Source organism: Thunnus maccoyii, chromosome 1 (genome assembly GCF_910596095.1).
Source record: "Thunnus maccoyii chromosome 1, fThuMac1.1, whole genome shotgun sequence".
Lineage (NCBI taxonomy): Eukaryota > Metazoa > Chordata > Actinopteri > Scombriformes > Scombridae > Thunnus > Thunnus maccoyii.
Genome location: NC_056533.1, coordinates 16,434,941 through 16,451,132, shown reverse-complemented (window position 1 = coordinate 16,451,132; position 16,192 = coordinate 16,434,941). Strand labels below are relative to the sequence as shown.

The following is a 16,192-nucleotide window of genomic DNA, read 5'->3' as shown; positions in this document are numbered from 1 at the left end:
AACTGAACTGACTTATCGTCCTTGTGTATGCCTGAAACATGGAGAGAGAAAGAATGAGAGGCAGTGCGTAGGCAGATTAACAGCTAAATAAAAATAAAGCCAGTTAGGTAGAAAGAGAGGCAGGTGAGTAAGTGGATCGACTGCTACATCGATAGCTGGACAGTCTGATAGATGAGAAAATATAACTCAGAGCTTAAAAATGAAGTGAAACAGCAAGGAGAATAAAAATTTATACCATCACTTAATTCTCTGTCTCTGACACATACACGTGTTTACATGCACACACAAACACGAGGAGTACACACATACCACCACCTTGTCCACGTACCCCAATCCCCCATTGGAGAATCCTCAGGGGACGTGTAGCGGTCACCATTAAAAGGTCTTTCCAATACAAGCTCTGTTACCAAGGGGGCTAACAGTTAATTCGATTGGCTGGCTGGTAATCAGGAAGTGGGGTGCTCTGAGGGCCCAGTGATTAATGGCTCTGTTGCCCGCTCGTCATCTCCCAAAGCTCCTCCCTCCCTCCCTCCTCCTGTCATAAATTAGGACCCTCATAAATAAAGACGGCACCACAATCAGGCAAACTCAATCAATTACACAGGTTCTCTGGCCTCGGCTCGTACGACTGACAGGCAGGAATGCTAATGTTATTGTTGCTTCCAAAGGGCTAGCCTGTCAATTAGCGTATCAACACACAGCACAACAGCATGAATATGGACTGCACTATTTAACACCTGTCTGATTACTTTGTGCTAGTGTGTGTGTATGTCTGTGTATGTTGGCATGTAGGGATGACTCTCAGTTGAAGTGTGTGTATAATCCGTGTGTGTGTGTGCGTGTGTGTGTGTGTGTGTGTGTGTGTGTGTGTGTGTGACTGGACTTTTGGAAAACATTTCATTTTGAAAACAGGCTACATCCCCTAATGTGTCAGTCACATCAGATCTCATCTCAAAATGAGGTTCATAAATCACAATAAAACATTTAATTCTGGTTCCATGTCCAATACAGAGGACAAAAACATAAACGTTGTTATTCAGGTAAACAGTGTTTTTAGTTATAATATTGCTGCATATGGTGAAGCCGTTTGCACTTTTTCTGTTTACTGTTCTGATATTATTTCTAGTATCGCAATTCTACAGTTTTTATTTTACAGTATTTCTTGCCAAAACATTACCTCCATAATATTACAGTTGTTTTTTAGAATGACAGACACACACATCAAAACGCGCAGAGCGTTATACCTGGTACTGATATACAGTATATGGAAGGAGTCCTTCATCTTTGCAAGTAGTGGAGACATTCCTGCAGACAGGTGTTGCTGCATCACTTCTGTGAGTATCAGTGGTGTGGTCCAGTCTGCGGTACACCTCATAATGCAGGATTCTACCATTTGGCTGAGCTGGAGGGGACCAGGTGAGTAGGAAGGTGGTCTGTAGGCTGGTGTGGGTGTCAGGCTGAAGGTCTAACAGTGGCGCTGTCTGTCCAGCAGGGGGAGCCTCCAGAGTGAGTATAGATGACCAGTCACTGGAGGAGCAGCCCAGCGCTGTGCAAGCCTCCACCCTCACCTCATACCTGCACACACAGAGGCACATATTTCTAAATGCAGTAATCAGTGATGTTTGTATATTGTTTAAGAGACAATCATGGGAAAAACTACATGCTTAAGATACTTCAAACATGTCTGACATCAATAGAAAGAGACATCCTGAGCTCAGTTTTCACTACAAGATGTAACCTGGAGAACATCTGCTGACACTTAACCAGATACTGTGCAAATAAGCAAACAATGGGGTAGTGTTTAGATGATGACCTGAGCGGCTTCCTCTTGAAACTTTTACAACAGCCTAAATTAGGTGCAACAAATACAAAACAAAGCATGATTCAGAAACTGCAAAAGGGTGAGAATGAGATGAAAATGAGTTAAACAATCTTTTATCGCTCCCTTAGCTTTTATTATCTTAATCTTATCACCACATACACACAAAGACACACACACACACAGCTGTACATATGCACCCTCACACTCAAGCACACACATAAAGTTGCTGGTCTATGCTACTGTCTGTCTGAAAGAGAGTGATAGATATATTGCTCTGCTTAAAAGTTGACTCCCTTTTCTTTTTTTCTATTTTTCTTTTTCTCTATTTCTTGCTTTGAACCACCACAGTCTTGATGTTGTCTTTTTCACAGCCTGTTTGAGTGGTTATTTTTCACCAAATCAAGATATTTGCATTTTGACAAATGCATTACTATCCTGAGGCTTCATAGATGCAGCCTTTGACTTATTTCATAAATGCTTAGATGTCTCCTGACAAAGAATTTGTTGTTGCATTTCAGAGTACAAACTGCACGATGAGGCCATTTTACACCAGTTTTTGTAAGTTCCCTTTCAGTACAATCCTTTTAAAAGATATGCATAATGTTATTATCCATTATGAAAGACTGCACTGATTGATTGTCTTAATTAGCTGAAAAGAGAGTGAAGTGAACCTTGCTCTGGTATTAACTGACCTGTGGTATGACGTTCCCTGGGTTGTGCTGGTTTGTAAAACGTCTAGCACAATGTTTTCAGTTACCAAGAGATGGCACTCTGTTCCCATTCTAACTCGCATTGTTATCTTACATTCCTCCCCATATTTCCCTTCATTACAAAATTGACCACAAAGGAAAACAGGGAACTGTATTGTTAAGCTTTTCTTTTAAATTACAAAATCTATTTATGTACCTGCCTTTTACCTATATATAAATACATACAGTGCATCCATAAAAACATATTTTTCACCATAAAAACACCATAAAAAGTTTACTGTGGTGGAGATCTGCTTTGAATGACCTGCGGTAAGGAGCCAGGCCCTGCAGGGTGGTGTGTCGCTCAGAGAAGGCAATGTCCTCTGGAGTGTACACAGAGGTGGTCAATCTGAGCTGGACTGGATCTCGCTGATACACAGTGTAACTAACAATGTCTCCATTAGGACGGGCAGGAGCGCTCCACTCCACTTTCACCTGTAAAGGCAAAGAACACCCAGCATTGAAAACTTTTGAACTTTAACAGGCAGTTTGGTAATTTTGCAAACACCTCAAGTTTAGTTATATCATGATTCAGCTGTTTCTTATATATAATTAATACATAAAAGATTGACCTGGCTGGGTCCCAGAGGTGATAAAGTGGGGAGACCGACACCAGAAGGAGCTGATGGTTGAGTCTTTGCTGTGGCTGCTGTGCTGCTCACTGTCCCTCTGCTGTTGTTGGCGCTGACAAAGTAACTGTATTCCACACTTGGCAAAAGTGTAAAGTCGTGGTAATGAGTCTCAGTGCCGACATAGATAACTTCACCATCTCTGCGGAGTTCATACCCTGTGATGATGCCATTAGGATGCTCTGGTGGTCCCCAGCTAACCTCCACTGACTCTGGGCCGGTGACCTTCAGAGGAAAGGTCAAAGGTCATTTCATATAACTGACATTAAATGATTCTACTGATTATTTTACTGCTGCAAATATTGTACATTACTCTGAATAATGACAGTCGAAGATGTTTTGCAAACTTGTACAAGAGGTGAAGTTAAAATTAGCCTTTTGGATGCAAAATATCTTCAGCACTAAGTCTAGTTTCCCTTGATTCATTCTAGATGGATATCTGCAGATTCACATACTGCACACAGAGTAACTAAGATTTGATTTAAAGTCAAACACACCTTCAGAGTCGGGGCAGATAGGTCAGTCGGAGGAGCCTCCTCAGTTACAGTGGACATTGTTGCACTGGTAGTGCACCCACCATTAGTACAAGCCAGCAGGACCAGCTGATATGATGTGTGAGGCTGCAGGTCTGACAGCTCTGTATTGAGGTTTCTTCCGCGATAAGCCTCTTGGCTGTTCAGTTTCAGCACATATTCTGTCACCTCCCCGTTCTGTGTCAGTGGCTTCCTCCAAGAAATGTTTATACTATTGGATGTGATGGTGTCCACTGTGGGAGCTTCCACTGTTGCAGGGGGAGCCTCTAAGGTTGTAATGTTTGTATAAGGGCTGGTGATACATCCCTCAGACGTACATGCTATGATTGCATAGCTGTGGAAAAGAACAGAATAGAATGAAAGTTTATGAAAGTTCAATAATTTTATATTAAATATTATTCATTACTTTGTGGCAGTAACTTTGAGTTCCCACAAGGAAGCATTAAGGTTAGTTCATTTTAGACTACAAAACAGTATGTTTGAAGGCAAGCAATACCTATATGTTGAAAAAGGCAGGAGATCTTCATCAGTGTAGTTGAGGACAGTAGGGTCAAAACTAAATGAGAAACTGATATTGTTTCTCTGAATCCTGTAGGACTGAAGTACCCCGTTGGGCTCCAGAGGAGGAGTCCAGGACACCAACACATCACTAGGTCTGCCTTTGAGGTGACTCAGAGTTGGAGACACTAGGCCACGAGGGGGGGCCTGTCTTGTTGTTACGGTCACCCAGGGGCTGCGGGTGTGGCCAGCAAGGTTGTGAGTACGGATACTGAACTCGTACTGAGTCCAGGGACGCAGACCAGTCACTGTGTAGGAGAAGGTGTCAGTTTGTTGTGGGGATGTTTCTTGGAACAGCACCTGTTGGAGACAATGGTGGATTGTTGAGGGTGATGTTGTAAATGACACATTTGTGACACGATTTTCATTTGATAATTCCTACTAAGATTATTTTTACATATAGATATATTAGTTAGCATGACAAGAGTAGAAAGAAGCCATGACAAAAAACCCCACTTTTTTCATGTATATCAGGCTATCTGCCAAATAGGCACAATGACCATTAATTTAGGAATGGCTGCTTATTTCTTGATTGTGTCTTCAGTTTCACATACTTTTTCTCTTTCAGCATCCTCTTCATTACTTTTTCCCCTCCCCACCTCCTCAAGACTTCTCCCAAGTAAGAAATACTCTCTGATTGGCCCGTTTGGCTGGGTAGGAGGTCCCCAGGTAAGTGACACATGGTCTGGACCAATGAGGGTCGGCTTGGGAGGGGGCTGTGAAGCAGGTGGAGCTGCAGCAGTGGTGACATGTTGAGGAGGGGTGCGTGTGCAGCCTGCTGAGGTACAAGCTTCAAGAATCAAAGTATAAGTGGTCCATGGCTCCAAACGACGAAACAGGAAGTTGCGTGATAGCCCGCTGAACTCCAGGTTCCCCTCACTGTACAAGTTATACATCTGGAAAAGAGGAACAAGTATGGGGCGTTTGCTTGACTTCAGGTGCAGGCCTATTGCTGTGCAAGTAGTTTGGCTCAGAATGCATGTTAAGTATGTGGACTGATGAACAAAAGAGTTGCTAAATTCAATTACATGGGAGAATTGATTGTTTTTTGTAGTGTGTAGTTGCACTTATGAGCGTACTTGGGCTTTAGAGAGTGTGTCTATGTATACTGTTGGTATCTATCTGTTCTTCCTTCTGTGTCTTCCACTATATGAGAATAATTTTATCTGAGGAGCACCCTGCCCTGCTTCACCTGCTCAGTGCTGCGCATGCACTTAGGTATGTGTTCTGTGTTTTTGTTGTGTGTATTGTATGTACCGTGATGACTCCATTTGGAACACTTGGCTGATCCCAGCTTAGTAGTAACGACCTCCCCTGCTCTCTCTGCTCCACTGTAAAGTTAGTCAGTCCAGCAGGAGAAGCCTCCAGGGTCCTAGTGCCTGCCCATGGACTGGACACACTGCCTGAAGAGTTACAAAACATCTAGACATTCAGTGGTTTGTGCAGACAGCAATTATCCAGCATATTTTATATGAGATACTGATCATAATCAACCCACCTGCTTCATTTACAGCTTCCACTCGTAGACTATACTCACTGTAAGGCTCAAGACCGTAGACTGTTGCTTCTAGGACTGAACCCTGGGAAATAAAGAGAAACCAATGAATGATATATAGAGAGATTGAATGAGTACGAGTGCAGAGAAGTAGGAAAAGGAAACAGGAAAATGTGTGAGAAAGTAGGGGAGAGAGATAAAAGGGAGATGGTTGTGGGAAGGAGGAGATAGGGAAGAGAAAAGAGGGGAAATGATTAGGCAGGAGTTAAAAGAAAAAAGAAAGACGGTGGAAAGGGACACAGGGAAGAGGGTCGTACAGTATAACACAGCAAGAGAAGGGAGCAAGAGGAAATTAGTTAGACAAACAAACCATTGATGAATATAAAACTGTACGTTACTCATTAAAATGGGAAATGAAAAGGAACATTGAAACAATGGCAAGCTAAGATGACATGACATGGGATTTGTGATATCAACATTTCAACATACTGGCTCTGCCATGGCAAAGTAAGTAGACACCAGAGAAGTGGCAGAGACAGAGAAAGACTGGCAGGCAAACTGCCGTCCCTTATGGGTGAATTCAAAGCTTGCAGATTGAGTGTTTATGTCACACATGCACCCTTTCATATCACAATCACACACACACACACACATACGCACGCACACACATATACAAACACACAGAGACGCAGGCACAGTGAGTCTGCCAGTAGCTTTAGGCAGTGGGACCCAGCCCAGCACCCTGGCAGACACAGGGACAGTGTGTATGTGTGTGATACAGTGGGAACACCATTTACTAATTGATAAGAGACACACTGTTGTTTCAAAAGGCCCTGGCATGTGATGACATGGTAGTTAGGGAGCAGCAGGCTCCAGGATGTAGCATTGCCTGTTTGTTTGTTTGTTTATGACTGAGAGCTTTAAAGCACCAAAAACTATGCACCAAAACTATGGAATTCCCTGCCCAAGGGATGTAAGCTCTGTGAACAACAATTGAAAACTTATTTATTCAACATTGCTTTTAACTGTCACTCTCTTTGTTTTATTCTTTTTTTTTTTTTTTTACATATTTTATTGTTCTTATGCCTTCCTTTTATTGCACATTATTTTCACTTGTTTTAATTTGCCTGTTTTTATTTATTCTCTTGTTTCTTCACTTTATTGTAAAGCACTTTGAGCTACATCCCCTGCATGAAAGGTGCTATATAAATAAAAAAAAGTTTTATTATTATTATTATTATTAACCAACTTCTGTGTGTGTGTGTGTGAGTGAACACATTTGTGTGAATGTACAACAAATGAGGCTATATTTTTTTCATGTGTTGAGTCTGCATTTTTTATTAATTGTCTGTTCAGGACTGTATGCTCTCACATAAGCAAGCATATGTAAAGAGATTAACTGGTAACCCACTTCAATGCAGCGGCTAGAGGATCAAAAAGGCTCCAATTCAAACTGAATCAAATGAAAACCCTGACAAATCACCGTAGCGTGGCACCAAGGATGAACTGTCTGAACAACAACCAGAATGCATGTATTCACAGTTTTCATGTCTGGGAGCCAACGTGTTTTTCATCCACAGTAAAATAGGATTAATAAGCCCCTAGACACCTAGACACAAGCTAAATCCTCCTGCAAATCACAGCACTTCTCAGTGGAGAGAGGGAGGGAGGGACGTGAAAAAGAGGGACATGGGGTGGAGAAAGATAGAGAGAAAGGGGTGGAGGGAGGGAGGAATAAAGACCAAAAAAAAAAAAGAAGGGATCGGAATGAAATGAAGTATATATAACTAATAAGATAGAGGACAGAGAATTAGAAAAGAGGGACAGAAAAAAGTAAAAGGTGAGTGAGGAAAACTGATGAAGGAAATAAAAAAAGGAGAGACAAAGAGAGGAAGAGGGGAGTGTGTGAGAAAGAGTAAGACAGGGAAAGATTAAGTGAATGGGTAAAAAAGAGAGAAAGCTAAAGTGGGAGAGAAAAAAAGATAGATGTTACAAAAGGGAGAGACAGATTAAGTGAGCGAGAATGAGAGATCTCTCTACCTTAAAAGCCAGTGAAATATGTGAGGCATGTGGCCTATAAAGCGGTTAACATATGCACATTGTCAATAGCAGCATCTGGCGCTGGCAGCTTTTATAGGAGCATGGAGACTCTGCTACACGCCTCTAGATGGCAATACATTCAAACACTTTATCACTGAAACACACCACATTAACAGCCTCCTCGCTACATCACACACACATGCACGCGCGTGCGCGCACACACACACAAATACCCAACAATCAAGCAATATGAAATTCACCACATCAGCCTGCTAACTGCACATACACACATGCTCACAGACAGGCAGTAATCAAATGGTGTAACACTGAAACACACTACTATTACATTGCATTAACAGCTCCCTCAATAACTATTTCTCTCTCATACATACACATGTGCACAGACAAAACAAACACTTTAAGAAATTAACAGTATCCTATATTTTTCCTTGCCGCTGTCGCCAAGTGCTTGCTCATGGAGGAATGTTGGGTCTCTGTAAATTTAAGAGTACGGTCTAGACCTGCTCTGTGCGAAAAGTGCCCTAACTTCTGTCATGTATACTACAGAACATGTGTACTTTGAGCATCTGACCTTGATTAAACAGTTAGTTATTAAATGGTTGTTTTTTTAATTTGAATACATATCAATTCATACCAATTTCCGGGCTAAAGTTATATCACAATTTAGCAAGAAGTATTTAAAATCTCATTTTCATTTTTTGCTACAGCATCAGCAAAGTTAGAGCGGTAGAGGTTGTCAACATCTATGGCAGCAAAAACTGCTATTGATAAATGGTATTTTTCTGTTAAGCCTATTTTGAAAAAAAAAAGGCCAACCTATGAAGACCACATGAACAGCAACAATGTAAGATATGAAAGGAAAAGGTTAGAGTCAACCTAAAAATCAATGTGCTCGAGCATGTGCATGTGTGTGAGAATGATCAAAGTCAGTAGTTAATCATGCCAAATGCAAAAGAACAGAGAAGAGAGCACGAAGTCAAGAGGGAGGGGGGAGGGTGGGGGGGAGAGAGAGAACAAGAGAGATTTGCAGAGATATGGAGGGGAGAAAGTGTAAACAAGACAGAGAGAGTAAAGCAGACAATGATAGGGAATGAAGAGAAGAGACAAGATGAGGTCTTACTAATTTATACATTAAAGAGTCCTCAGATCTTACATGGTTCAACACAAGTTAGCATCCAGGGCAAGGAAGCAATCTATTCAATCTTTTATTTCTTCAATCTGTCTTCTCTTTGGTGTGTGAGCTGAGCTACAGCAGGGGTCCTCTGGACAGTGTGTGTTTCTGTCTGTGTTGCCTATATAAGAGGGTCAGTGTGCGTGTGTGTTTCTTGAGCCTTGTGCACGGTATCCCTATAAATTCTTGTATGCGTAAGCATCTGCATGTATCCTAACAGGCCAACATCTGCAAGGATCTTGTTTTGTACTCATTTGTCCCCAGAAATGTGAGTGTGTGCACATCTGTGTGTGTGTGATATTCAGGTGGAGAGGCATGGTGCGGCCGGGGGGACAGTGTGTGATACTAATTAAGAATAACCATGTGTATTTGTCAAAAGAATTATGCTGATTATCTCACAAAGGCCCCAGCACTGGGCCCCGCAGAGAGACAGAGAGACGGACCAACATTAGCATATGGCTACACACACACACACACACACACACACACACACACACACACACACACACACACACACACTTTCTCTCTCTTTGTGTCTCTCTCTCTCTCACACACACACACACACACACACACACAGACGCACACACGCACACACATAGGTAAAAGTAAAGCGACTGCCTAAGAACATACATGAAAGACCCATGTCTAATGATAGGTGAATGGGGTCCAACTGGTCTGCCTCAGGGATGTTTCTCTCCACAGGCCTTCTCAGCCCTCTCTGCTCTGTCATATTAAGTCCTGGAGAGATAATAAAGCACCCTGCTGTTTCACCTTTTCTTACATTATGTATCTTCAGAGTCTAGTAAAACATGCTATGATCAGATGTGATTCAATTCAATTCAGCTCACTTCAATTCAGTCCAATTCAGCTCAATTCAATTCAATTCAATTCAGCTCAATTCAATTCAATTCAATTCAACCCTGTAGTCCAGTCTATTAGTACAAGCTGTGCCCTGACCAGCGCTGTGAGAGCAGTAATTGTTTTCGGAGGTTTCTGAGGTGAGCCAGAGCACCACACGCTGCTCTCTCGTGCCCCATGCCAAGCTCGCAAGCCAAGTTTGTGTGTGTGTGTGTATGTATTTATGTGTGCATGCCTAATTCAATGCTGCTGGAACAATTGCCCTGTGTCTGTTTGTAAATGCCCTGCATGGGTGTCCCTGCTAGTCAGTGTGCGTTAGACAAACCCTGACACATACAGACGTTCGTGCGACACACACACACACACACACACACACACACACACACACACACACACACACACACACACACAGAGTGCCATTAGGCATGTGTTTTGTCTGTGGCCAGCACAGAAGTAGAGAGGGACTGCAGGGGTCTGGAACAGGCATGCCCACTTCACACCGACAGCCATGATTGGCTTTGGCGGCTCCAAACCCCAGGAACAGCATATTTGGTGTGTACATATGCATCTGTGTGTGTTTGTGTGTGTGTGTGTGAGTGTTTGTGTGTGTGATATGTGGCCAAAGACCAGACAACCAATTCTGGTGAGAGAGGGACGGCGTGCTTAAAATCCACAAAAATATCTCCAGAAAATGAAATGAGCGAGCATGTGTCTGCTTTTTTTTTTAATCAGGTAGGGCAATCCAATATGAAAAATATTTCATAAAATGTATTATATACCAGGTCTGCTGGTTTTAATTATTGACTAGTTGGTAAAAAACACAAGTCAAAAGTAGAGGGGGAAAAAAAGTTCCCTTCAATTTACTATGAAGGGCTGAACCGATATTATACCATGAAAATCCTCTACCTCTGTTTTGGCATGTTCCAGTATTTGGGTACATTAAAGTACATTAAAACTGATGTGGAGTTCATTTTGGGGCACTGAACATTTTTCATGTAACTGTTTTGGGGATAACCTGGAGGCCAATATATGGTGCTGTATTAGCCCATAATCAAAGGTATACAGCCTATTCTTTGAACTAATGAGACATTCTGTGCATTAGATGTGGTGCGTAGGGTGTGTCTTGAAATTCTCGATTCGATGGAGGGTTAATCTTCCAAAATGCAGACACAAGTAATTTATCCTTCTGTGGCATCCCTGTCATCTTTAATACCTTTGCCACCAATCAATCAGCTTCATGCAGATTGCCAAATACAAACACAAAGACTCTGCATTCATGTCTGGACTGTGAGACTGCATCAGACAAGGAGGCTGGCGGGAACGCCTCCTCCAGACCGACTATGGTCAGAAGTACTGCCCACTTCCAAAACAAACACTTGACAAGGGTTCAGTTACAAGTTTTCACACACACACACACACACACACACACATATACACACACACACACACACACACACACACACACACACACACACACACACACACACACACACACACACTTCTCTCTCTCTCTTTCTCTTAAATGCACTCACTCACATACTCAGCATTCCTTTAAAGTGATGACCATCATGTCGTGGTTGCGGCACTAAACACCCATTAAGACAAGTGGAGAGCACTACACTAGATGGTGTGGCCTCTTCGCCCGACAGACACACAATAACACACAACCTGTCATTATTGAGAGAAAGAGAGAGGGAGGAAGAGGAAGTAGGAGAATAAAAACTCTCTTGAAAAAAAAAAATCACTTGAAAGAGTGAGAGGGAGACAGAAGAGGAAGGGATGGATGGTAGGAGTGAATAACATAAAAAACTGTAATTTGAGACCGAGGTAGAGAAAACCCAGATGGAAATGTAGAGATGGAGGGAGGAATGAGTAGTATGAAGCCAAAGAGGGAGGAGTTGTGAAAAAGATGAGGAGATGGAGAGAAAGGTTGCAGTGAGGAGAGGAGGGAGTGTTGCAGCCTGATTATTTGGCTGTTTATGCAGAATGCTGAGAGCCCTCCAATCAGAGTTGGAGACCTCTAACTAAGGGGTCTGATAGGCCGAGGGCCTAATGAACTCTGCATCTGAGTCTCCTTATCCTCTCCTCTAATCCTTCCTTCCTCTCTTCACCTGTCTCCTCCTCCCATCTCAACCTCCTCATCCCACTCTCCTCACCCTCTGTGCACTCAGCTATGCATTTCTACCTCTCTCCTCCACTCCTTTGTCTCCCTCATTTGTTAAAGGGTGTCACTGAGAGCAAGGGCGAAGCCTCATCATTCCTATTCCTCTGACCACCCTCCATCTCTGCACACTCTTCTGTGGCTAAGCAATGCAAAGAGGATACTGGATTAAAATCAACAAGTGAAGGAGTAAAGCTGTTTTCCAAACTCAAAATCCTTAATGCTCTTAGGTATGGATAACTGAATATTTTCTTTCATATCTCTCTATTATAGTATATAAAGAAAAATCATATATCTCTTGACAAAAATATATTTCTATAGCCGTGACATTTTGCTTTTGATGATGACATGAAAACTAAAGTGGCTGAGAGAGTTTAAAGGACTGCAACTTAACAAAACATAGACAAAACACAGCCAAACTGACACTGACAACACATAGGCGAAATACAGACCTGCTGCAAATATAGAAAACACAAGCAAATACTATACAGAGACCCTGTAAGTCCAACACAACAGAATTTTTCAGGGGACATTAAAAAGTGATGTCAGTCAGTGATGTCATAAAATGCACTAATGATATTTATTTTAATTTTATTCTGACTGCATGATTCTGATCATGGAGGTATTGGCTTTACAAATAGCATCAGTCTTTCAGTTTTTTGTGTCCCCCTGAGACCTGTATTTGAGATACATCCAAAGGGAATAGTTGGACATTTAGTGAACTACACATTTGATTTCTTGCCGAGAGTCTTGTGGTGACCGTGAGGTTACCAGGCAACCAGCAGAGACTCCAGGAAGTCACTGCATCCGGCCAAGAAATAGTCCCCGTAAAACTACAACTTGACATTTTTGCACTTCAGTTTTTGTAACAATCAAACAAACAAGACATGATATGTTAATTAATGAGCTATAGAGGTGCTAGTAGGTGCGTTTGTTTCTTTTGGAAAGAGCCAGACTAGTTTTATCCCCCTGCTTCCAGTTTTTATGCTAAGCTAAGCTAACTTGCTGCTAGCTGTAGCTTCATATCTCCATACAGACATGACAGTGGTTTTAATGTTCTCATCTAACTCTCAGCAAGAAAGTGAATATGCATATTTACCAAAATGTTGAATTATTTCTTTAAGTTATTCAACCTTTTTCGTTAAGTGATGAAGTCTGGCATGTGTCGAATTGTTCGGACAATGACCTGCACTTGGCAGGACGTTTTCTTTGTGGGCAATCAAATACTTGGCATGGAACTGATTTGCCACCCACTTCATCAGGTAAAAGCTAACTTTTATTTTCAACAATGTGATGTCCTTTTGTACTTCAGGTAAGCTCACTTGCGTGTCAAACAGAAACCATGCCTGCTGAGCTCTTCTCTTTCCTTTCGGTGATGCTCACATCGTTGCCTTGTTTGTGAGCAGATGAAAACTGTATTCTAAGTCATCACGTCCTTACTGAGCATATTCAAACCATACCATGTGTCCGCAACATGTGCCAACATATAACATGCTTAAGTATTCCCAAACTATGCATTTGTATTCATACTATGCGTTCATACCATGTGTTTAACACTATTACTTGTTTGTTCCTATCTAATCACTCAACACACCTGCAGACCATTTGTGCCTATGTACACATCACATATTCTGATAACATGTCCACATATATACGTCTTCCAACTGCGCATGCCTAAATGCACACATTTTGACTGTGCAATTGACACACACGCTCTCTGAAACCTCATGTTGGCTTTGAGACACAATTCGCCGGCTGGCCCTCGCTGTCCCTGCACTCTCTGACGGGCTCTTAATGGTAAACTAACAGATTGTAAACATGCTGCTAGCTCTCTCACTCTCTCTCTCTCCACTCCCTATATCAATCTCTCTCTCTTTTCTTTCCTAACTCTCCTCTTCCCTCACCTCTTTCACTTCCTTCTTACCCCCTGTTCACTGCATCCTTCCCCCCTCTATCCCCATTCTTTCTTGCCTTTTCCTTTCTCTCCCTCTCTCTCTCCCTCTCTCGCTTTTCCTGGGATATTTTTTAAACAATGTGTCCTTCATGTACGGTTGGTTACGGGGCATACAGAAGGACATCATTAGCGCTGGTGGTTAAGCTGTAATTTACACCATTACCGAGGTAGGGGCCATTTTTATTGCCTAGTAAATTTCAGCTCTGAAATATTTAGACCATATGGCTCAATTTGTGTAATAACCTTAATTTCCAAGCACCCTTCAGCTCCCTTCAGCGCCGGCTGTTGTTGGCGGATGGTGGAGTGGTGCATGTACACGTTCGTATGTGTGTGCACGGTTTGGATTTGGAGCTCACACATACGCGCACATTCACGCACATGCATACACGTAGACACACACAGAAACTCTTACATACACATTACACAATCTTCCACACGCTCTCACTGATTCATTCATTCACACACACAGAAACACACACGCACGCACACACACGTATGTATGCATGGCGGTAGCAGATTAATAGGGTGTCAGCTTGTGTTTGGGTGAGGGAGCGTCAGGCGTCGGCCAGATGGTTCTCAGGGATGATGACTGTCAGGGGTCCTGCTCTGATCAATGGGATGTATTAATACAGCACACACGCACACACACACTGACGCACATACACACACAAACAAAAATATGTTATACATGCACACAGGCACACACGCAACCATATTCAGACATATGTATCCACGTAGAGTACCTAACACACGAGCACACACAAGCACACATATGTATGCACATGGTCTCCCTTCACCAGTGATCCCAAGGGCCACAGTGTAACATCTGGAAGAGCCAAGGGAGGGAGGAAAGGACAGAAAAGTAAGAGGGAGAAAGAGGAAGGTAGTAGAAATGCAGGATTTAAACATCAGTGAAAGATGCAGGAGAAGAGGGAGGAGTGACTGGAAGAGAGAAAGGAAGCGAGGAAGGGAAGAGATTGGGGAGACTGGGGAGGTGTAGAGAAGGGATAAGGGTGGAAAAGGAATAAGAAGGTGGTAAAAATGGTGGTACAAGATGGAAGAGAAGAGCTGAGGAAATTAAGATATATGGGTAGGGAGGAAGGAGATGTAGAGAGAGAAATGAAGGAAAAATGGCAGCAGAGACTGAGATGGAGTAGAAAATGGGCAGAAACAGGTGGAAGGGTTGCAGGGTAGTGAAGGATGTGAGTAGAAAAGGAGTAGGGAAAAGAAAGAAAGGGTGAGAGTTGGGTGAGAGAAGAGGGTCATGGGGAAGTGTGAGGTGAGGGGAAGGTGCATGAAACAAAGATGGGATTTTATTTGCCCAGTGCCTAGAATTTGGGGAGAGCAAAATGATCCTCACTTGCTAGAATCTGAGTGGGATGTAGGGGGGGGGGGCATAGAAAGAGTGGAGAGAAAATATGATTTTCTTTAAAAAAAAAAAAAGAGCCTCAAAAAGGAGCTGGATGGATGAAAAAGAAAAAGAGTAAACAGCAGAGAGGAAGACATTAAGAGGAAGAAAGAGGAGGACAGAAAATAATGAAGAGAAAGATGAAGGAAAAAAGAAGTAGGGGAACCACAATGCAAGAAAGGCAAGCTGACAGGGTTGTGTGAGTGACTAACATGTCTGTCAGAAAGGTGTAAGGCATGGAGAGTAAATTTGTGTGTGTGTGTGTGTGTGTGTGAGAGAGAGAGACTGTGTGTGTGTGCCAGGCGGCGCATAGGGGTCTAGTGAGGCAGGCCGCCTGCGCTTCGTACCCTCATTCCGTCCGATTGCCATGACGACCCCATTAATCAGCCAAGCTGGCACAGAGCAGGGTTCCCAAGCCAGCCTGAGATCAATACACACATAAATACACATGTACCAAATGGACACAGAAACACACACACATGCAAAAATAGATCCAAAAACTAAGAAATTTTGAGCTGAAAAGAAATCAAAAGTCATTTTCATGAACATAACGAAGGAGAAAATGCTCAGTAATAATGAAAATGTGAGGACAAAGCAGACAAGAGAAGAAGTCCTGACGTCACTTCCGACTATAGAACTTGCTACTAAAACTTGAGACCTTTGTGATTTTAATAGTTTAAAAGTTCAACAACAATTCTCCACATTATCCACCTACACTTTTTTTCGACCTGTGAGCCGTAACCTCTGCTCTCCATGCCGAACATCTTTCAATTGTCTTGTGTTTGTTAAAAGC

General features: G+C 42.5%; 1 protein-coding gene across 5 annotated transcripts in view; it reads right to left on the bottom strand.

Moving 5' to 3' along the window:
• The window catches only part of ush2a (Usher syndrome 2A (autosomal recessive, mild)), a 237,332-nt gene that overhangs the window by 12,402 nt on the left and 208,738 nt on the right, over positions 1 to 16,192 (bottom strand). For all 5 annotated transcript variants that reach the window (XM_042395524.1, XM_042395835.1, XM_042395601.1 and 2 more), the window contains exons 75-82: positions 5,790 to 5,871; positions 5,549 to 5,694; positions 4,846 to 5,187; positions 4,230 to 4,591; positions 3,698 to 4,067; positions 3,144 to 3,425; positions 2,837 to 3,006; positions 1,245 to 1,575 (exon numbers count right to left, since the gene is read on the bottom strand). In XM_042395524.1, the coding sequence (XP_042251458.1) occupies positions 1,245 to 1,575; positions 2,837 to 3,006; positions 3,144 to 3,425; positions 3,698 to 4,067; positions 4,230 to 4,591; positions 4,846 to 5,187; positions 5,549 to 5,694; positions 5,790 to 5,871 (2,085 nt within the window). The remainder of the gene's footprint in view (positions 1 to 1,244; positions 1,576 to 2,836; positions 3,007 to 3,143; positions 3,426 to 3,697; positions 4,068 to 4,229; positions 4,592 to 4,845; positions 5,188 to 5,548; positions 5,695 to 5,789; positions 5,872 to 16,192) is intronic.